The sequence below is a fragment of the Ctenopharyngodon idella genome, chromosome 13, assembly GCF_019924925.1.
Source record: "Ctenopharyngodon idella isolate HZGC_01 chromosome 13, HZGC01, whole genome shotgun sequence".
Taxonomy (NCBI): Eukaryota; Metazoa; Chordata; class Actinopteri; order Cypriniformes; family Xenocyprididae; genus Ctenopharyngodon; species Ctenopharyngodon idella.
In genome coordinates, this window is record NC_067232.1 from 29799258 (window position 1) to 29823392 (window position 24135).

Genomic DNA, 24135 nt, shown 5'->3' on the forward strand with positions numbered 1-24135 from the left:
TTTTTTCTTTAGTTACAGGGTTACAGTTGAGAGAGCATCTTTTTAAAAAGCTATCTATTTAAACGTAGACGTTTATTTTAATAATAATAATAATAATTAAAAAATTAGAATTAATGAACGTGACCAGCAATAAGCTTATTTAATTTTAAATTTGCGTGACTTTAATTTTGACAGGAGTAAATATTGACGCCGGAAATTCTACGTCATGGCAGTATCGCGCCTGCGTGACTCTGTCCTCTAGTTCACATCGCAGAGCTGCAGTAAAGCGCGCAGTGTTTACTTTTACACGAGCCGAATTCATTTTATCATCACTGTATAATTCGCTCTTCACGATGGCTGGAACTCTGGCGCGTAAAGCCGTGGATCATCTCCGCAGTAAAGAGTTCAGAGAGTATCTCATGAGGTCAGTCACTGTGTTTCTCATGAACGCTGAGTCATATTAAGGTCGATGTTTCAGAGTTATTAAACGGAATGCAGTTAAATGACTGTGCAGCCGCACATACAGACTGTTGTTCTGCTCATAATAAAGAGAAAACTGCTGTTTGGCGTGTGAAGGACACGAGCTGCAGTTCCGCTGTAAACCTGCAGGCGGCGACAGATCCGCGTCATAACAGCGTCATAATAACAGGTCCAGAGTTCAGTCTGACACAAGATTGACGCTCATTAAACTTTTATCATCTGTGAAGCTGCATTTACGGTCTTTTCTTTAATTAAAAACCGCGCAGGTCATTATTGTTGTCACACGTCAATCTCAGAATCATCACGTTGTTAATATATTTTCATTTCAGAGGTTTAACGACAGGAATATGTCTCCTTATCGACTTCTGATGTTACGACACGAACCACTGACCTGTTCACTGTCAGCCCGCTTTCTGATTATAGATCTCAACTTAAATGATTCAGTTCATGAATGCTTTGGGATACAGACCCAATGCTGCCCTCTTTTTAAAGAGACACTCAACAGAAGTGAAAGCAGCTTCATATTAACATGTAAAAAGTTATAGAGTTTGAGTTCACTGTAAAACAAGTGTACTTAAATAAACATTTTTATTTTATACAAAATGTATATTTTACATCTCTAAAATTGCCAGAAAATCAAAGCCAGATATGTCTAACCAAGTTCTGTTCCAAATTTGAAGTTGATACCACAAAAATCGAGGCGCTAAAATGTTTTAAAGTTGTTTTTCCATGGAAACGCAATTTCAAAACTACGGAGCCCCGCACATGACATGCAGGAAAAAATAGTAGGCTAAATCGTAGGCACACTTTACTAAGATTTATAAATCGTGCGCACAATGTAGTTTTTTTTCCTGCATGTCATGTGCGGGGCTACAGTTTTCACAGGGTGAATTTTGAGTGTTTAAAGATTCAGTGTGTAAATTTTAGCCGCATCTAGCGAATTGCAACCAACGGCTCAGTCCTTTCTTTCTTTCGAAGCACACAGAGAAGCTACGGTGGCTGACACAGGACAAAGATGTCTTCATCTGAGATACCATAGATTTGCCTGTCAAGTAATGAGGTTTCTTTACAAAGATAAATTAGGAAATTACATTTACTTAATTATTCCGCAAAACGATATGTTAGAATAAATCGATTCATCTCGATTCGTGGACCGATTCTGAGATTTTCCAAATGCATCGCGATTCTCTCTGGAATCGATTCTGAGCTTAGTTTTTAACAGCAGATGGTGCTCTAGGCTAATTTTTAACTGCATGCTCAAATGCTCATGAAGAAGAGCACTCGTGCATTCGGCTGTGTACTTCAGAATGCTTTTATGACGCGAGATTAATGTAAACAGACCACTGCAAACACCCTTGAACTTTATAAAGGATTATTTTATAGAAGGTTGAAGTGGTGTGCGTAAGGAACTGGAAGAGAGCAGAGTACGGCTGTTTCTAAAGCGTACAGTGCCATCTGCTGTTACAAACGATTCGAGAGAGAATCGCAATGGATTCAGGAAAATATCAGAATTGATCAAGAATCGTTTCTTGATTCGCGATTCAATGATTTATTGTCCCAGCCCTTACTTGTTCATCATCGTGTCAGTGTTTTATTTGTTAACTTTAGCTAGCTTTTTTGCATGCTAGTTAGTACAAGATAAGAGTAGTGAAGCAGCTAGCTAATGGTAAATAGCTACGCTGTTCAAGGCATTTAATCTGATAGCGAGATAGCATTAGCAGACGTTTCTAGCATTAGCAGGGCTACTGTAGAAACATGGCGGCGCAAAATGGCGACTTCCATGTAAGGGGACCCGCGGCGTATGTAGATAGAAATGACTCATTCTAAGGTAATAAAAACGTAACGGTTCATTATGTAAGGTGTTTATACACCACTGAAAACATAGTTACGTATATTATATTGCATTTCTGTCAATAGATCCTCCTAAATATTACACACTGGACCTTTAAGCTTTCAAATGATACCTAATTTATGATGATTAGCTACTAAAATATGTGATGGGGAAAAGACCATAAAAAGCGGGACGCTGACAATAATTGGGCTGATTCCCCAGGGAATTTACAGAGTTTTCTTTAGTAAATCATCTTAGTAAAAGTGTAACTTTTTTTTTTTTTTGCCAAAGCCATTTTGTGTCTTTGTGATTATTTTGAAGTATCAGACACCTGACATTGTATATTGCTGATCTTATATGGAATATGTTTTACTTGCTATTGATTAAGAAAGCCTTGTTTTAACTTGTTTTGTTCCCGATGGATCTGCTCTTCCCGTGGGATCTTCACCTCAGCACGGTAAGCGCTCAACTTTATGATCGAATCCTCCTTATATCCTGATCTGAGCGTGAGTACGGTGGTTATATCTGTCGTATGTCATGTTATTTCAGCATTTCTGGGGTCCGGTGGCTAACTGGGGTTTGCCCATTGCTGCCATCAGCGACATGAAGAAGAGTCCGGAGATCATCAGCGGCAGAATGACCTTTGGTAAGTGACACAACAGCAGCTTGTGCAACAGTCTGGTTTTGTGAGGTTGAAGGTCAATTCAGGTGTTTTCATTCTTGTGTCACCAGCTCTCACCTGCTACTCGCTGCTGTTCATGCGCTTCGCCTATAAGGTCCAGCCCAGAAACTGGCTGCTGTTCGCCTGCCACTTAACCAATGAGACGGCACAGATCATCCAGGGCACCCGACTCATCAAATACAAGTACCACCTTCTGATTTCTGTTATGATGATCTAACGTTTACTGTAAATATATAATCGGTCTATTTCTGGATGTGTTCAGGTTAGTCTGGTTCACGTATCATAAACTAATGCATTGTCTGTTCCTCGTTGTCTTCCTCAGCATGGAGAAGAAGGCCAAATAACCGTCATGTTCCCTCGAGCTCTTCAGGAGGATCTGCACTGCAGCATCTGATCTGTTTTAATGCAAATAAATTATCATTCATGATCACAGATGATTGGTTTTATGCTACTTTCTCTCTCTGTTACACATTTAACATTTTAAGCCTTACAAACACAGTCTTGAAGGTTATAATTTGTATGTAATGTAGAAATATTTGATTAATTTATTTCCATACATAATGCAATCAGTGTGTGTTAAATTAACATGGAGAAAATAAAAAAATCTAATAATGCTTTTGCTGTTTTTGACTGACTATCCATCCATCCATCCATCCATCCATCTCCATATATGCATCTGTCTTAACTATATCTATTGTTGTATCATTCTATATCCATTGATCGTTCTATATATTCATATATCCATCCATCCGTTGTTCTATCTATCCATATATCTGTCTATCTGTCCATGCATCCATCTATCTATCTATTTATCTATGCATCTATGTCTGTTTATCTGTCTATCATTCTTTCTGTCCATACTATATCTGTCTGTCCATGCATTCGTCTATCCGTCTATCTATATAATATTGTCTGTCTATCTATCTATCCATCTATCTGTCTGGCTTATTAACCTTTAATATTAATGACTTAAATTAGATTCTGTTCTTTAAGCAAAGCTATCAAAGGCTATCAGAAGACTAATCTTATGTAATATACATGTTATGATATTTTTATGATGCTTTGTTGTATCAATGGAGATGAAGACTTCATGAAACAAATGGCCAGGATATTCAGGGCAGTTGTGTAATAATTGCCTTACCATGAAATATGATATTTTATAATGAAATGTGTTTTCCAGTAAATAGATGGGTCCAGACCAATTTGTTACAGAACATTTAATATTTCACAAACTAATACATTAACACAGATATAAACTATGCAAATGATCAAAAGGTAAAACATTCAAAGAATACATAGAAAAATGTGACTTATTCAGTGCAAAAATCTACAGTAAACAAATCCTAGCTCCAATTTTGGGCATGTGGTGTTAATCTGGCTTCGTTGTTTTCTTTTTCATGCATGAGAAACCATTCATTCACTTCGACTGTAACTTTGCTAACTAGAAATGAAAGCATTGTTGGTTTATAAGTCGTCGCCAGTGATGATAAGAGTATTTTCAATTGGATTCCCCAGGACCAATGCATCATCTTCATCCTCCTGTGAAGAACAAAACCATTATAAGAAGAGTATACTTATTTCAGTTCGAATCCGTATAAAAATACAGTCAGCTAAACTGCGGTACAAAAGAGAGTTTACTCGCCTCGTCCTTTTCTTTGTAGTTTTTCTCCGTGCCTCTGTACGACACCACATGGATGAGGGTGTATACCCTGTAATGGAAGACAGCAGTGCTTCACATCTCAAATAATCAAGTTCCATATATATAATATTAAATTGATTGTTCAGGTGCCAGTGTGGCAGTATGTGACGAGTGTTGTACCTGTGGTAGAGCATCGCCAAGAACTGAACGATGAGCAGAATGGCAAAAGACAGCAGAAACATCAAACTCAAAGGCTCCACCTTCATGGGTTCTGGTAATAACGTTTTGTTTACTGGATCATACTTTGGGATCTCGATGCTCAGAACATCACCACCAATGGCCTGAAGGAAGAACGTTGCTACAACCCATAGAACGTTAACTATGAAGTACAAAAACACTGCCTGCACACACAAAAAGAGGAGAAGAGTTCACATTTAACATATGAAATTATGTGCCAGAAAAGATTTTTCCAACCAAAATTGGACAACCTTACCTTGTTTCGTAGAGACTTTAGCTCCCGTGTCACTTCCTCGAGATGAGCTTTGTCATCTTGAATGGGCTTGAGATAACGCTCTAACAGTTTATTCCAGAAATCGGTTTCATCCTGGTAACATAGGGAAACAGTTTTCTTCATATGAAATTGTAGCACAAACAAATTCATTACCAACAACAATATGGCTCCATATAAAAGTCGATCAGTTAATTTAGCCAAATGCATTACTTATCCATTGATAAACAACTGAAGCTTCTCACAACATGATTTACACAAATAGCACGTGTTCCTAAATCTACATCCTTTGTTAATTTTGGAACAGTATTTCTATCAACCAGAGTCAACTCTAAAGAGTCAAAACCAATTCCTAACCCTTAATTGTTTGTTGAGATTTTTCAAAATGAATGAATCACTCTCTGAGACAACTCTTTGTTCCCCAGTCATATTAAAGATTAAGAAGTGAACAAATCGTTCATGATTGACCCATCGCTTCTGTTCAGTTGGTCGAGGTCAGACATGAGTAAAAACATGAACACAGTGGAGAGCCGCTTTATAGTAGAAGCTGAAGCTGTAATTCTAACTCAAAGAGACACTGTTTTTCATGTTTAACACTGTAAAGCTGCTGCTTCAAATCAAAGTCCCTTAAAGACAAGTCATTTCACTCGGCGGCCATCTTTGAAACGCCTCTCGGGCATCCAAGTGCAGCTCCTATCTCTTTGAATGGGGAAACATCAAATTCTCCAAAGCTGTTTGCCAAACTTTCGATTTAATTTCATATTTGAAATCACCAATGAAATCTGACATCAACTGTCTTTTGTTTCTAAATGTTCAAATCATGACAAAAAATGTTATTTTTCAGGCTGGATCAAGTTAATGCGCATGCGCAGTCCTAAGTGCGCGTTTCTTGTGTCTCACTTCGGAGGCGCGTGTCTGACTGTTTCTATAGGAACCGGAGCTTCTAACGGTAGCTGAGGTGACGCGATGACTTTACCAATCGGCGATTGGCTCTTATTTAGAAGGCGGGACTTATTCCGCCATATTGCGTGTTGCACTTTCTCCCATTCAAAACAATACGAGTGACACATCTTGTGTTATTCTATAGTCTTTGTTTAAATCAATCTATTGTATAAAGTGCTGTATAAATAAACGTGACGTGACTGGAGAGCTGGAGCAAATACATCCACATCACTATGATCAGATTCTTTCTGTTTTCTCACCGCTGGCATTTTGTTGTTGATTTTGTTATTGAGAAGAAAGCGCGCAGCAAATATTTACGTATTCATCTAAACATCACTCTTAGTATTGTGGACAGCGTTGAGATGTTCGCTAACCTCTGCAAAAGTATTTCAAATTTCTTTTTTAATCTTAAGCGAAGAATGAAAAAGAACTTTGCTTTGAGTATATTGGTGCCTCGAACCATTCACAAAACCTTACCTCAGATAGTTTCTCAACCTGTGGAGCCACAAGCGTTCTCTCGATCCCCCTCTTGACGCGACGCTCCAGTCTCTGTGCTCCGTTCTCGATGCGGTTGGCCTTTACGATGCGTCTGGCGGCTTCATTCAGAGCATATTGCAGTTCCTCCAGCTGAGTCTCGGTCAACACATCCTCAGGACCCACTTTATCCTTCAGCTCCTCGTTCAGGGTGTCCGTGAGAATCAGCACCAGTTCCTCGCACAGATCCTCCTGGTTCTTGTTCCTCAGCGTGTATCTGATCTGCTCCTGAAGGTTCCTCTTTAGATTTGCATAGGTCAGTTTCTTCAGGAACTCTCTCTTCACTGGCTCCACCCAATCTGTCCATTAGAATAAGAACAATTTTTAATAATAATTCAATGCAGAGACCAAGTTTACACTCAGAATAGGGTAGACATGAGGAGTGTTTGTGGTTTGAATCAGAGTTTCTCAATCCACTGCTAATCTGGCACACCCGTTACTAACAAGATGATCATGAACCACGTGGAAAGGGAGATATCTGTAGGAATAGAGCGAAAACCACTGGTTTATGATGAGATGTCATCTCTTACCACTCTCAGGCACAACTTCCTTCGGCTCCAAATTATTGTAATCAAAATCATAATCATCATCGTCGTCGTCGTCATCGTCAAAGTCTGTGTCATCATTAAATTGGTCCACTTTCTTCTCACAGCTTTTGGAGCTCCCACTGTAAGATTAATTTGGAGTGATCGTTTGTAAACAAATAAGAACTTTTATTCTGCATTGCAATTGTAATCCAAACACATTTTCATATTCTTTACCTTCTCTCAGAGTCAGTGTCTTTTTCCTTGTTGTCCTTGTTGAGATTCTCTTTGGATTCGCCCTTCTTATGGCTCATCTCCTGGTTGTCCAGGATGCGTTTGTTTATGTCTAAACTGCTCTGCTCTTCTTGGGTGCTCTGAGCCAGCGGCACGTCGGGCTCGGTTTTGGCAGCTGGTGTGTTTGGATTGACGGCGTGCTGGATTTGTTGAAGCAGTAGATTTTCGGTCTCTTGAGTGACTTGGATTTTCACATCCCAACAGCACATTTTGCAGTCGCGATTGCACACGACACCCACTTGCTTTTTCTGTTCCTTGCCCTTGCTGGTTTCTCGAGTACCCCAAGATACAATGTGCATGTTGACTAGGGAGTATATGGTGAGGAGGAGATAGCCACTGGGAATGCAGATGAAGTACATCAGACCATAGAGGATCAGTGTGGTCTCTTGAGGGTGAAGGATGGCTGTCACCATGTACAGGATCGCACCAGACACCAGGAAGAGTCCAGTAGGAGTTATGAATGTTTGTTGTATAACCATGTCACCTAAAATGAGAAGTCCAATGAGATGGAATGTCACCAAGCCCATTTTCCACACAATTCAAATGCAAAAAAACAACAACTGTAAAACGATAATTAACAATAATTACCAATAATGGAAAAGAAGGACGCAGTCATCAGGAATGCATATATGACACTGAGAATGGCAGCAACTGTGATTTGGAAGTTGGGTTTGGCCACAAAACATATGATCATGTAAATAACTGGAGGTATAACTGCAATTATTATGGAAAGAGTGCCTGAAATTTTAAACACAAATTGGAAAGCTCCTAAAATGGAAAAAGAGAAAATTATCAGACTTTGTACCCATCATCACTAATCATACTTTTATATATCCACAAAAACACATTTTCAATACGTGTAATGTTGAAGGGATAGTTCACCCAAAAATGAAAATTATTCCATGATTTACTCACCCTCAAGCCATCCAGGGTGTATGTGACTATCTTCTTTCAGACGAACACAATCCGAGATATATTTAAAAATATCCTGGCTCTTCCAAGCTTTATAATGGTAGTGAACGGGTGTGTTTTGAAACCCAAAATAAATGCATCCATCCATCATAAATATAATCCATACAGCTCCAGGGAGTTATTAAAGGCCTTCTGGAGTGAAGTAGTGTTTTTTTGTGAGAAAAATATCCATATTAATGACTTCATGAAGAAAAATAACTAGCTTCCGGCAGACGACCATACACAGAATGCGCAAATCAACTTGCCACAAGAGTAATCCTCTGACGCGATGTATGACGCAGGATGTTGGAGTATCATAAGCTTAGACGTCTCTCGCTGTTCAAACAAATAGGGCTGTGCAACAAACTTAAGCTCCTCTTTTCTTATATCAAAATCCTCTGACATTTCTCTTTAAAATTTCTCGTTTTAGACTTCTAATTCATGACCGGTGTTTTGTTTTGCTCTCTCCTCTGCGGTTCCGTGTTTATTATTACATCATACGTCGGGTCAGAGGTTACTCTTCCGACACAAATCGATGCATACGGCCATCTGCCAGAAGCTAGTTATTTTACTTTATAAAGTTTTAAATATGAATATTTTTCTTATAAAAACCCATCGCTTCATTTTAGAAGGCCTTTATTAACCCCCGGAGCCATATTGGATTACTTTTTATGATGGATGGATGCATTTTTTGGGGGCTTCAAAATGTCACTACAATTATAAAGCTTGGAAGAGCCAGGATATTTTTAAATATATCTCTGATTGTGTTCGTCTGAAAGTAGATAGTCATATACACCTAGGATGGCTAAGGGTGAGTAAATCATGCCATAATTTTCATTTTTGGTTCCTCAAATCCAGCCCAGGAAGGCCACTGTTCTGCAGCGTTTAGCTCAAATCATGACCAAACTCACCTATCTGCAATTTTCTAGTAAATCTGAAGACCTTGACTAGCTTATTCAGGTGTGTTTGATTAGGGTTGGAACTAGACTCTGCAGGGCAGTGGCCCTTTAGGGCTGGATTTGAAGAACCCTGGTCTACCAGGTCAAACCCAGCCCCATCAGAAGCTGGATTTAGCTGATATTTCCAGCAGGGCAGTTGAACCACCGTAATTGAAAATCCCTGAAATCCAGGGATCCAGTCTTTGAATATTTACCTGCAACCATGAGGGTAACCGATGCAGGTCCCAGAATGGAGGAAGCCACGGTGAAGATCTGATATAAGATGTAAAGCATGGATATGGAGGTGTTCCTCTTGACTGTGTCTCTCCCGCTGTGGAGCAGATCGAGAGTGTTGGCCAGTGTCGAAGGACCCCATCGACGTCTCTGGTTGTAAAACTCTTTGAACTCTTGAGGAGAGTTGGTGTAAGCATCTGAGGCGGCGTTATACTCCACCCGCCAGCCCTGCTGCAGGAGAAGAGTGCACAGCCAACGGTCCTCACCTAAATCAGAGCGGTTGAGTAAGATGATGAACTGGCAGGACATAAAAGAACCTGACTGTACACATTCATACAGAATGATCTAAACAAACGAACCATATGCAATAAGTCTTGCTAATTGTCTACTATACTGAAGAGTGATGCTAAAAATACATGCCACAGTTTTGTTTTTTTTGTTGAGGGTTTTTAGGCTATTCATCCAACCAACCCCACCCCACGCCATCCCCATCCCCGCCAAATGGGTCGAGATCAGTCTCGAAAGATGACACATTTTCACCCATTGGGCATTTAGGACACTCTGCATTACTAAACACTACAAGTGTTAATATATACTAAGAAGAGGATATTCAGAGGGATTCTGAGCTCAGGTAGGGATTTACCTTGATCGTACTGCACATACTCAGAGGCTCGAGTGGCTTTGGTGGTGTAACGTTTCAGGACGTTGTCGTCCATCAGCGCAGATCCTCTGAACAGACTGAAACAGCCTGGACTGCACAGAACCGACCCAAACACGTGCTCCGCCGTCTTCTGAAGCCAGTGACCCACTGCGTACTCGAACTTCTGATACCACACCATTGGGCCTGAAACAGCACATTCACAGAGTCTATAGAACAAGAATCGCTATTTTGAACAATGGAGTAGAGTGTGCATAACTAAATTTAACAAGTTTCTGGGTATGTCTTTCTGATAGCTGAGCAATGTTATCATATTGTAAATGGTGGCTGTCATGTTTTGTTGAGATTAGCTATCTTTTCGATGGATCTTTCTAGCACGCAATGTGTGGCGTGACGTTATTATAAAACTGCAGTAATTGCCGGGAAGAGTTATATCAGTGGACTTTGTCTATAGATCAGAATAGCAGGTCTGTAAAAGTGCATGTCATTATCTGTTATAAAATTTCAGACAGCTTCTTCTTTTTTCTTCCTTTATGTCATTTACAGTCATTTGTCAGTTCTATGTAATACTGTTATGTCATTCAAATACGTGTTTTTGACTTTCCCAATAAGCTTTTTTTCAAAAGATGACAATTAGTTTGATTTTTCTCTCTGAACACAGACGATTTTTACCCATTCCAGTGGGGTGGATCCGTCCACAGGCTGCACCCACGTTGTCATACATTCTCAGACGGTCGACGAGCAGTATCAGAGCACCAGGCTGGAAGTCTGTGTCTCCATCCAAGGCCATGATATACGTGTTGTCATCAGATATATGCTTCCTCTTGCTGTCGTTGTCATGAGAAGGTAGTAAATAAGTCTCACTATCTAATGATATGAGACTGGCACGGCATGGGTTGTTCTGTCTCTGTAAGAACGCACAGTGTCAAAAACAGAAAGTTATCTTCAGTTGTATGTGGTTGCTAGGTTGTCTGGGGGGTTGCAAAGCTGTTCTGGGTGGTTTCTACATGAATGCTCAAGTCAAAAGCGTCCGCCTTTGTGTCTCCGGTCTCTAGATACGGCTTGGGTCCTTCCTTCGATGTAAGTGTGTGGGACCTTTTAACGTAAATCTAATCACCTTAAGCTGTATGGTTTATGTGTGCGGTACAGACAGTTTAGGGTTAGGGATTTGTTTGAATCACTAAACCAACATATGAGTAATAGTGAAGCTTGACCTATCAAACATCACCAGTGACTGAATGATCAATGAAAACTTACTGTTATTTTCTGAGGGTTTTTGACATTGTATCCTTTCCAACCAAGCAGGTAATACAGGTACATGATCTGAAAATGCACACATGATCAGTCAGGTTCAGGCAAGCGTTCAAAGACAGTATTATTCTTCATACTAAGGAATAAGACTTTGATGTTCACCTGTGACCATCTCTTTTTATTTCGAATCAGTGCTTTGTCCTTCAGGTGGACATAAAGCATGTTTCCCTCTGGCATGACAAACACAAGACGACCACCATATGGTGTTTCAATGATAGAAACCTCATCGGGCTCCTTATTTGTAAATACCCTTGAAGGCAAAAATATTTGGTTTACAGCTGGTTGTGAAATATCATTAACATCAATATGTCCAGATGAGTTACATACTATATGCTGATAAAGGATAGGAAACCTTTGCCCTACCTGTACACCTCCATGACAACATTTACAAGGTCGCTAACATAGCTGTTGACAAGCCTTGTCTCAGTGCCTTTTTCTTCGTCTTTTTCTATCATGAAGGCATCGTCGACATAAATATGGCACTCAAAGTCAAAGACATCCTTGTGTTCCTCCTTTGGATCCCCTCGGTATCTGTCCAATCTGAAACCAACAAACAAGGGATATGAATAAAGAACTGCAGCCGGCTGCTCGAAAGTTAAGAAAAGCCTTAGTGATAATATATACATAGGACCAACTAGGTTTTTGAGCTCATCCATCACAGTATAAATACCTGAACATTGAAGTCAAGATTTTCAGCATCTCGTCATATGTTTCATGCCACATTGTTGCACAAAGGTAAATGACACAGTTTTCCACTTCAATGTCACTACTACATGACAGAAAGAACAAGGAAAAGAAACACGATTAAAACACTTGTACTGTATTATGTGTATCATATACATCATGATTTTGTCTAAATGTATGTACCTCTCCTTGTTTGCCATACGAATGACTTTCATTTTCGTGTTCAGCAGCATAGAGAGGTCAATGAAGGCTGATTCATACAGGCGGCGTACGAAAAGCTGAGACGTGCGTTCAATTCTCTGCACTTTTATTTTCCACACATAATACGTGCATGCGACGAGCCCGAGCCACATGCAGACCCCCTCCAGCACCAGCATGGAGAAAGGCCACATTTGGTACGGATTGTTGAGTGACGTTTTGCAGATGCTATAGGAAATCTCCAGTATTATAACCGGGGTGGTATTAACGTACTGGAGATCTTGAAGTTCATAGCAAAATTGCCAGAAAATACTGGAAATATTTTGTGTAGAATTATTTTCACCAGTAATTTCGCCTCTGGTAATAATTCCATCTGAAGGGACTAGATGGTCAGCTTGCGTCAAGAAAAGTGTAATGCCCAGAATTATTGTTACTGGACCGATTAATGACACAGGCAGGGCAAAACCAAATCTCACAGCGTGGATCTTGCAGGCCACGACTCCAAACCAGTGGCACGCGGCAGAGCAGAACGCCTGCAGGAAAAACAGCCCAAGGCCTATCTCTACAGCTCCTTTACTGGCTTGGGTGTACGCGTCCCAGTCGATGGGAGTGTTAGCAATCAGGCAGAAATACAGAAAGTACACCCCCAGAGTCACAGCTATTCGAAGGAGGCTGGTAAACAGATAAACAGAGTCTCTGAAAGAGTCCAAATCCTTGAGCATCTCCTGAATGTTTGTGCTGGCCTGAAAAGGGTTCTCCCACCAGTTCAGCGAAACCAGCACTGATGCAAAAATCCCAATGCCGATATATACATAAAAACCTTCCATTTGTTCTGGGACGAATGTGGACTCTCTTACGTAGTAGTCAATCACCAGTAGAGTGTATCCGCTGAGCACTAGGATGAGGGAGCATATGGGGTAGATGATCATCCAGCTCCTTGTCTGCAAGCGGAAGGCGATCTGGAACACGGCCGAAAGGATGCAGATCCCTCCAGGGATGCAGAGGTTTGTGAGGATATCAAGCTTAGGCATCACAATGAGCACCAGAACTGCCGTCCCGACCGCCACCAGACTCTCAATCACACACATCTGCAGAAGCATTAACAGCCATCATTACATTTACGCATTGTGACTTCCATTTCACTCAAGGTATACATATCATCAGTTCATGCATGTTTCAGCTACAGAAACTACACCATGAATTACTCTTTTGCCATCAAGTCATCATTGTAATCTAATAGCACGAGAGCGTCCTTCACGAAACGATCGTCTGGTATGTTTAACCTGCAGAAAAATCCAAATAAAATCAGCTTTTGACGGTAGCTGGTTTTGCATAGCTGCTCAAAGCTGGTAAATTACGGTTTGTAGTTGGTCGAAGCTGGTCTATGTGGTTGATTAGCTGGGTCTACCAGGGCTACGGAGGTCTTGGTTGGTCAACTGGGTCAGGGCAGGAAGACCACCTTGGGAAAGGGATAGATCAGGATGGTCGACTAGTAGACAAGCCAGTTTGCCAGCTCTCATTTTAGCTTTAATATTTTTAATGGCGCTGTACCCAATCCTGCTCCTAGAGAGCTACTATCCTGCAGAGTTCCTGATTAAACACCCCTGAACCAGCGAATCAAGCCTTCAGGGTTACAACAAGTTGTACAAGATCTCCAGGAGCAGGGTTGGACATCCCTACTTTATAACAAATTTCAGATGTCCTGTATACTCAATTATTTCACCAATGCTTGGCTAACACTGCAGGTGTTATGATGGTCTCGGACATGGAGCTGAGCCTTTGATTTTATTCACACTGACTTTTATATATTTTAAACCTAAGTTGTTTCAGGTTTGATTTCGGCATAACAGAAGGCAGTGATATCTGAGTGAGTGAGTTGTTTACCTTGTCATTTTCCCATCTATTTCAGCTAGCTTCATTAATGCAAACCAATTTGCGGGTCTTGTTCATGATCACACTGACAGCGTAAAAGTCTGTTCAATCGCCAGTCATTTTTGCAATGCCTCCAGGCAGCTATTTTGGGCATCCAAGACTCTCATGTCACTTTTCCCTTTTCATCCCTAAATGACCCACATCCAAACCTATGTATTGTTCCATTGTGATGTGCTCTAGACGTCTAGACATTTTTAACTAGGCTAGCGATTAGTGAACCATTGGACTTATTTATTACTTTTTCTACAAAATTTGCCATAAAAGTATCTGAAGTTCATGTTATTTTGCATCGTCTACTCACGATTCCCAGTGTCTTTGGGTTAGGAGCCACATAACTCTTGAAGAGACACTTCCACAGAGACTTCAGGAACATCAGGAGGTTTGGCGTCACTAGGACACACATCAACAGCAGCGTGTAGAACTGCTGTTCCACTTCGGTTCTCAAAGACACTGGACTGGACAGAGTGGTCAGGACCAGCAGAGATCCCTGCAATACAGATGAACAGCATTGACATTAATGCACTGGACACACACAGAGTCATCTATGGGTGAGCCTGACGCATGTCAGCATGACACTTCGAATCATTCATTCAATGTTGTGTGATCATGAAGATCTCAGCAACTGCAATAAGAAACTAATTATAGTTTGTTTTTTGGTCAAACTTTAAATTGTGTGGCCTTAAGGTACTAACATTAAATATCTAGAAGACTATGTATTTACTGCTGGTTAGGTTTAGGATTTAGGGTTAGGATTATTGGGGTTAGGTTTTGGGGTTACGGTTAGGGGTAAAGTTAACAGTGTAACTACTAACTGGTAAATAAATGCAAGTACTTTAAATGTAATTACAACGCACTAACATGTGTGCACACAGTAAGTAAATTGTATCAAATGGTTAAGTAGTTAAGACCACCTAATATAAAGTGTGAACTGTTTTCCCCCTCTCAAAATAGTCATTTTAAAATGTGTATACATTGTTTGAGATCTGCTTTCCCTTCATGACCCATGTACTGTTAGGGTTTTCTTTTTATTGTCTTTCCTGGTCGTTTTACAACAACATTCACCCCAGAACTATGCGATATGATCACAATAACTCAACGATGCTGAGCATGCACTCATAGAAAATCATAATCATAAGCATTAAGGGTCCAGATGTTTGTGCCAGCGTGATTCCCGGTGAATGTACACGTCACCATGGAGATGTCGATCACACGCTAAGTAAACAGGGATGGGTGGGGCTGCTGTTATCCTCTATAAATATTTATGGTCATGTAATAATCATGATTCACCTTGCTCACGACGCCGCTGACCAGCACCAGCAGGCCCACAATAACAGCCACCAGGTTCTGCAGAATTCGGAAGCATGTTCTCTTCTTCTCTTTCTCGGCTCCGATCGGGTTCAACTGGAAGGGGTCCCAGGTGTCTCTGTACAGACGTTCAACATAAAAGGCAAAAATCAGACAGAGGAATTTGTGAGAGGATGGCAACTGTGCTTAAATGCAAAAACAATGCATTACTTCAGTTCAGTCACCTGAGACCTGCTCTATATGGGAGTAAAATTGTTTTTCCCCCAACATTCTCAGAAAAAATGTGCAAAAATTTTACCTTTAATTGTGCAACAGCCTCTTTGCACCTTACTTTCCCCTAAAAGGTATTAATGTACGTATTGCTACTCTACTCTAAGGTACTAATATGAACCTTTTAGGGGTAAATAAGGTACAAAGATGTCATTTTAAGTGTTCTGCTGCAGTGACAAATAAAACAAAAGTAATACATTATTAAATATGAGACAAAACACTAGAAAAACAGATATGACTGCACAGCTCCCATAGCCCATGATTATTACTGCTGTATATCACAGTTCTGTCATAGATCTTACAATAGACGTATGCCACTTAACATGTTTGATTGGTAAAATGACATTTTAATACATTTTGTATGCTTAATATTTTTCAATATGTAGTAACGATTATATATGCAATAAGGCTCCTGAAGCTGTGCTGTATATTGTAAATACAGTCACTCCACAGCATTTTGTGCCTAACAACATATATTCAGTATGACACAACCTCTCATATCATATTGCTTACAGCAAGGGCCTCAAACTAACTTTTTGCCACACCTGCCAATGGCTGGTGACTTAAGAAAATTTACCGGCCATAAATATTTTTTACCAGCCATGAAAAATAGATTAATCCTTATTAAAGATAAAAAAAAGTTATTCAGTCAAGGTCAGTGAGTGATTGTTCTTTGTCTTTTGTTGTTTGATTATTATTAAAAACACAGACAGCAGCAGGTTTATTAGGCTGCTGTCACTTTAAGAGCGAATGCACAGATTTAATATACTTTTACATATGCGTTTTATTATCAGCTGTTTACGTTTAGTTAAGACATAACTGACTGTGTTTACAAGGATACTCACCAAGATGGGCATTTTCACAATTTTGTTTGATTATGTCCGTTCAAGTGCAAGAAGACATAAAAGAGAGCTCGATTTAGTATCGCATGCTCTCTGAGACGTGGATTTCTATGGCTTTCACAGAAAACTTCCCACACGGCCGAGCGAGTAACGAATTGAGTTCCCTTTCACGTCTTCTTGAGCTTGAATATTTAAATCAGCAAGGCTTAAGCTTTGTTAGCTACGTATTTGTTCACGTTCTCACAATTTTGCATTGTTAGAATTCATAAAAAATTGCCAACTGGCGAGTGATTTTTACTCGTATTTGGCGCTTGTCGATTGTTAATTTTAGGCCCTACTTACAGTACTCGTTTATCTAGAGTGACACTGTCTTATTTCTGACGTTATGCCAGCAGTTATATTGTAGATGTGGGCATGTTAAGAAACGTAACGCTTCGACCAGAAAAGAATGCATTTTGTCATTGTTTAGTTTAACACTTGCACAATATACAATAATATCCTAAATATACAGTAACAGAACAAAAACGCACCTAAACCAAACCACATAAAGAAGAAGGGAATGTTATTAATGCCAGTTTACATCAATATTATTACTTAGTAGTATACATGCAAAGCCAATCAGTTTTCAAATATATATAAACTTTAATATGGTTCACCTTAAAGCATCTTTCTCAAGACTGTGTTGCTAAAGACTTCTGTGGTTGTGTATTGAAGTATTTTAAATATTAAACTAATCAGTTAATAAAAATAATAAATATTATAGTTCTGTGGTGCTGTATTGAGTTTCTAATTCAAATCTCCATTACAATGCTTTGTAGCTATTTATGAAGAATTCAACTTATTTTAACGGAAGAATTAAATGTTTGCATTTCAGCTGTGATTTTAAACTCAGGATTAGTTGATTGGTGATGGAGAGTCTTTACCTGTGACGGCCTTCTCTCTTTTGTCTCCTCTGCTTCAGTTCCTCCATATCCGAACGCGGAGTCGCTCACTCCATTAACCAGAACTGAGTTATGTGGAGGTTAACAGACTGACAGATGACTTAAATCTCACCTTGAGTGATGAGTGCAATTTCAACCAGAGCACGGTTGTAAAAGAGTCCAAAGATCTGCGAGATTCTTCTCAACTCAACATCCTTATTACTTCACTGATCGGGAAACGCATTTATGACTTGGACCAAAGTTCAGTCGTACACTTAACATGATCATGATATTCCATGTGACTCCTAATGCTTTGAAAATGTATAAATATTGAAGGGAAGATCTAATTAATCAGCCGCTTCGTGTGTCTTTTGAAACGCTCATCATGTACAATACTGCATTAAACATAGGAACAGGAATTACTCAGTTTTTCATGGTATCATTGTGGAGATTTTCCATTGGCTTCTGTTGTTTTTATTCTGATCTAATAAACCCAACACTCACACTACAAGATTGTGACTCTCCACCCTGAAAGGGAACTTCCTTGATGTTCGTGTTCATGGCTACATGCTCAGGGACTGAAGAAGATCAATCACAGATCAGATGATCATTCTTACTAAACACCTGCACTCTTTAAAATAAAGACTCCAAATGGGGGTTTCTCAATGATGCCAGAGAAGAACCATTTTTGGTTCCCTAAAGAACCTTTCAGTGATCAGTTCTTAACAGAACCATTTTTTAAGTGTTTTAAAAACCTAAAGAACCTTTTTCCACTATAAAGAACTTTTTTTTTTTTTTTTTTTTTGCAATGGAAAGATTTGTATGTTAAAGGTTCTTCAATGCCAATAAGGAACCTTTATTTTTAAGAGTTCCTCAGGTCCAGGTATTCAGAAGGTCCTCTAGAAAACATACACTGAATCTACAGTGGCCGGGTGTCACGTGGGTTTTGGGTTTCATAGTCAATTTCAAGTCAAGTCTTTGGTTCTTTTGTATTTGGATCACATTTTGATTTCAATAAATTGTACTTGTGTTCAGCTGCAGCTCGCCTCAGTGGACTATTACTTACACCGGGAACAAATTAATAGTAAAATGGTAAAAATAGTAAAATATAGGGAGAACATGGTGTAGTAACACCAAAATAGCTGCTATTATTACAAACCCGATTCCAAAAAAGTTGGGACACTGTACAAATTGTGAATAAAAAAGGAATGCAATAATTTACAAATCTCATAAACTTATATTTTATTCACAATAGAATATAGATAACATATCAAATGTTGAAAGTGAGACATTTTGAAATGGCATGCCAAATATTGGCTCATTTTGGATTTCATGAGAGCTACACATTCCAAAAAAGTTGGGACAGGTAGTAATAAGAGGCCGGAAAAGTTAAATGTACATATAAGGAACAGCTGGAGGACCAATTTGCAACTTATTAGGTCAATTGGCAACATGATTGGGTATAAAAAGAGCCTCTCAGAGTGGCAGTGTCTCTCAGAAGTCAAGATGGGCAGAGGATCACCAATTCCCCCAATGCTGCGGCGAAAAATAGTGGAGCAATATCAGAAAGGAGTTTCTCAGAGAAAAATTGCAAAGAGTTTGAAGTTATCATCATCTACAGTGCATAATATCATCCAAAGTTTCAGAGAATCTGGAACAATCTCTGTGCGTAAGGGTCAAGGCCGGAAAACCATACTGGATGCCCGTGATCTTCGGGCCCTTAGACGGCACTGCATCACATACAGGAATGCTACTGTAATGGAAATCACAACATGGGCTCAGGAATACTTCCAGAAAACATTGTCGGTGAACACAATCCACCGTGCCATTCGCCGTTGCCGGCTAAAACTCTATAGGTCAAAAAAGAAGCCATATCTAAACATGATCCAGAAGCGCAGGCGTTTTCTCTGGGCCAAGGCTCATTTAAAATGGACTGTGGCAAAGTGGAAAACTGTTCTGTGGTCAGACGAATCAAAATTTGAAGTTCTTTTTGGAAAACTGGGACGCCATGTCATCCGGACTAAAGAGGACAAAGACAACCCAAGTTGTTATCAGCGCTCAGTTCAGAAGCCTGCATCTCTGATGGTATGGGGTTGCATGAGTGCGTGTGGCATGGGCAGCTTACACATCTGGAAAGGCACCATCAATGCTGAAAGGTATATCCAAGTTCTAGAACAACATATGCTCCCATCCAGACGTCGTCTCTTTCAGGGAAGACCTTGCATTTTCCAACATGACAATGCCAGACCACATACTGCATCAATTACAACATCATGGCTGCGTAGAAGAAGGATCCGGGTACTGAAATGGCCAGCCTGCAGTCCAGATCTTTCACCCATAGAAAACATTTGGCGCATCATAAAGAGGAAGATGCGACAAAGAAGACCTAAGGCAGTTGAGCAACTAGAAGCCTGTATTAGACAAGAATGGGACAACATTCCTATTCCTAAACTTGAGCAACTTGTCTCCTCAGTCTCCAGACGTTTGCAGACTGTTATAAAAAGAAGAGGGGATGCCACACAGTGGTAAACATGGCCTTGTCCCAACTTTTTTGAGATGTGTTGATGCCATGAAATTTAAAATCAACTTATTTTTCCCTTAAAATCATACATTTTCTCAGTTTAAACATTTGATATGTCATCTATGATGTATTCTGAATAAAATATTGAAATTTGAAACTTCCACATCATTGCATTCCTTTTTTATTCACAATTTGTACAGTGTCCCAACTTTTTTGGAATCGGGTTTGTACCTTGTAACCAATCACGTCAACGTGGGAGTCTCAAAAGAAGGTTATCCCGGTATATTGTTCTGTTGATATGAAAAATGGGGTAGATTTAGCAATATGGCTGGTGTATGTATATCCCGATGTTATGATGAACTATATGTCTTTCTCCACTGATGTTCTGAGTTGTTCAAAGCGTTTGTAAGGATACTGATTGTTAGAAGGCAGCTGTTGGACTCATGAACGGGAACATGGTTTGTGTAACATTAGCAACACATTATTAGCTGTTTGATAATGTAGTCAAGCAAAAGGCTAATCATATTAATTACCGTTATGTGTCTGACATTGTAAAAAGCAATACCATTGTACAGCGTTTACCTCAGTGAAGTTGAGCGAGTGGATCTTGTCTGAGCTCGTATGAGTGAGTGGAGGCGGGGCTAATTAGCATATTCATAGATCCGCGTATATTAAATGAGGCAAGGGTGTAGAGTTACATTCAAGCTGTTTTAAGGCATTAAGAATTTTTTTTCACAGGTAAAAAAAATGTTTAAATATGTAATTTTGGTGATCAAAGATGAATTTTAAGGGATAAAATTATTGACTACAGGGGGACTCTAAAAAATTTTCAATGGAAAATGTAAAAGTCTATTAAAAGTTAGGTTACACTTTATTTCAGTGATCCACTTCATATATTCTAAGTTTGAACTATAAGTAACTTTGCAAATACATGTCAACTCGCAGTCATTAGAGCAGTGTTTCCCAACCGGTGCTGTGTAAAAAATACTTCAAATATTTTTAAATGTATAAAATGTGTAATAAATAAATAAATAAATAAATAAAAAGGCATTGAATATCTACCATAAATCTCTGATGTCTCCAATAACAACAAATAACACACAAATTCATAATAAAATGCAAATCACAAGAAAGGTTGGTCTGAATTTCGATGTGGGGTTGCGTTTTTGTTCCTGGGCTCAAATCTAAAGTGCGCACACATAACGCCGCCTCTCAAACCGCTCACGAGTGACAAATTGATTTCTTTTTTATGGCTTGTTGCGGTTAAACAGTCAAATACAAAAATATTGTCACAATGTCTGTCTTGCTGAATGTTCACATAAACACAATCGGTTATGTCCTAAGTGAATGTAAACAGAAAACACACGTGTAACAGTACATTAAATCTGTGCATTCGCTCTTAAAGTGACAGCAGCCTAATAAACCTGCTGATGTCTGTGTTTAATGTTAATCAAACAACAAAAGACAAAGAACAATCACTCACTGATCTTGGCTGAATAACTTTAGTATCTTCTGTATTTATTTGTAATTAATATTTACAATGAAGGCTATCCAAGGTTGTTTTACATTTAATTACTTTATTCAGTTTCTGTAGTATTTCTTACCTGAATAGTCCTGCTACTGTTAAACCTACCTGAAAAATTAAAGCAGTTATTTGTTCTTCACTCTACTGTATTTATTTGTGCTATTGTTCTTATTTTATTACTGACTGTTTACTTTAATTTTTTTAAACTGAATTCAAAGTTTGAAATGAAGCTATCTTGTGCTATTGCAACAAAATTAAATAATTTACCCCACTGTAAAAACACAAATACATTGAGTGAGCAAACATTTAGGTGAAATCATTGTAATGGTAATTGAGCAAATGTTTATACATGAATAAAAGTCTTAATTAATATCTGTCATCATATAAAGTGATCTCTTCAGAAGAAATTATTGATTGCCTAGACTTTCAACGTTTAGACAAAAATGAGATACTATTAAAATATATGACCGTATATACGGCAGTTCTTCCCTGTGGTCTCGAATATTGATACTTTTCAAGGTATTGAATTGAGAAGTTCCAGTATGGTGACAACACTAGTGTAGGGTGCCAAAACTTTCAAAGTGTGCCGTGACTGAAAAAAAGGTTAGTAGAATAAGTTGACATGTTGTAAAGTTACTGATAGTCAGGAGAATGTCTGTTGGGAGAATCAAAATAAAGTGTTAATGTAAGTTATTATGTAGAATTAGGCTTTTTGATCGAGCTGCTTGATTGAAACGTTCTTACAAAATGAAAACACTATGAAAAGCCACAGAGTAAAACCGCTTCAACTCGTCAATTTAATGAGAAATCAGAATGTGTTGATGAAGTGAACAGCATCAGATCATTATTTTGAGTGTCCATGACCGCTTTCTACAGTATTCTGATCACACTTCCAAACAAATGTTTCCTGTTCCAATCGTAACAATTTCTGAGTATAATAATCATTTTCAGGTGTAATTGTTGATGAGGGAAACACCTTAAATTCAGGCATAATTATAGGCAGATTATTACTACAGGGAAAAATTGGGCAAAATCATCAAATCATTAAAATGACAAAATTCCTATCAGAAGGATAAAGTAGAAATGTTCAAACTATTAAATTATGATAATTTGACAGTCGAGCGGTTTGTAGTCAGCAGGAGAAAAGGAGAAACACCAGTGAAGAATTAAGTGTGGAACATTTTCCAGAAGTGAATCCTGCTGGATTCTCCAGAAGAAAACAATTGTACGATCATCATTAAATCATGACAAAAATCGCTTCTCTAATGGTTATGCTTAAGCTTTATCTGTGTTTATGAACTTATAAACTCACGCATTGACTCATGCTTGTGTGGTGCCAACTCCTAAACTCATACTGACTGGACTAAGGCCAATAAAACCTCAGGTTATGTATCACTGATATATGGCACTTCTTCTTAGTTTCTGTTTCCGTCGACTGGAGAATCCTGGATATGCACTCTGTTGAGGAACTCTTTCTGTTTCTGAGCTCCAAGCTGAGTTTCTCAAAGCCATAAATAAAAATGTTTTAGTTTTAGTTTTGGGCTTCTGAGGTGGAGAGAGATTCTGAGGAGACGATGGGCCTGACGAGAGCCGGTCGACATGAAGACTATATCAGGATGAGCAGCACAACACACACCTGCGCCTCACGCTGAGACTCTACACACATTTCTCTCTAACAGTGGCAGATTTTCTGTACGCATCGAAGTTTTCAGATTTATAAAACCATATGGCAGAATCTGTGAACCTCCACCGTCTCCTCCTAAATTACCATATATAGAGCTTAACTATGCATAACCTCATTTGCATATAATTTTATGATGCATATTCCCATCCATGTGACACAACCGTGTTTAAGGGTATAAAGCACTAGGAAAATAATAAGAGGTAATAAAATCTGTCAAGATTACACCACTGAAATCATTTCCCTGTTCAATATCCTTGTCTTGTTTTAGAATAAACTACCTAAACACCTGCAAAACTAAATTTAGTCTCAGACATGATGTGTGTGTGTTTAGTTTAGTAATTTAGTTTTTTTGGTGCACAAAAAGTATTCTCGTCTCTTCATAACATTAAGGTTGAACCACTGCAGTCACATGACTGTTTTAAATATGATTTTAGTACCTTTCTGGGCATCTGAAAGTGTTAATTGTCTTGCTGGCAATGGAGGCCTCACTGAGCCATCAGATTTTATCAAAAATATCTTAATATGTGTTCCAAAGATGAACGAAGGTCTCACGGGTGTGTAAATGTGGTAAATGGAAGCTTAAACATGTTTGTTTAACGTGCAAGAATCAACAAGGTTCATTCTCGTGTTACAGCACGTTTGAGCTTCAGCAAGAACCAATGAGGCGGTTCGGTTGAGCTTCTTTTTTTGTACGCCGTTTACATGTGAATAAAAGCGTAAAATAAATCTGTTCACCATATAAAGTGATC

The 24135-nt window shown here is 39.0% G+C and overlaps 2 protein-coding genes across 3 annotated transcripts; one reads left to right on the forward strand and one right to left on the reverse strand.

Annotated features, from left to right (window-relative positions):
• Positions 1–178: 178 nt before the first annotated feature.
• On the forward strand, positions 179–3586 carry mpc1 (mitochondrial pyruvate carrier 1). 2 transcript variants are annotated; one of them, XM_051916083.1, is made up of 4 exons: positions 179–407; positions 2840–2936; positions 3023–3155; positions 3295–3586. In XM_051916083.1, the coding sequence occupies exons 1-4, from the start codon at positions 333–335 to the stop codon at positions 3314–3316; spliced, it is 327 nt and encodes a 108-aa protein (XP_051772043.1). In that variant the 5' UTR covers positions 179–332; the 3' UTR covers positions 3317–3586. The 2 variants fall into 2 exon arrangements, with proteins under 2 accessions (XP_051772043.1, XP_051772045.1); XM_051916085.1 differs by lacking the exon at positions 179–407 and adding an exon at positions 2100–2747.
• Positions 3587–4174: 588 nt separating this feature from the next.
• Positions 4175–17788, reverse strand: chs1 (chitin synthase 1). Its single transcript, XM_051916035.1, has 19 exons — positions 17660–17788; positions 15607–15742; positions 14621–14806; positions 12373–13475; positions 12176–12274; positions 11869–12045; positions 11608–11755; positions 11452–11517; positions 10867–11101; positions 10180–10380; positions 9518–9802; positions 8002–8181; positions 7357–7897; positions 7126–7262; positions 6539–6894; positions 5105–5215; positions 4792–5012; positions 4615–4681; positions 4175–4511 (listed from the first exon to the last, which is right to left on the reverse strand). Exons 1-19 carry the CDS (start codon positions 17704–17706, stop codon positions 4437–4439), a joined length of 4371 nt encoding a protein of 1456 aa, XP_051771995.1. The 5' UTR covers positions 17707–17788; the 3' UTR covers positions 4175–4436.
• Positions 17789–24135: the final 6347 nt, after the last annotated feature.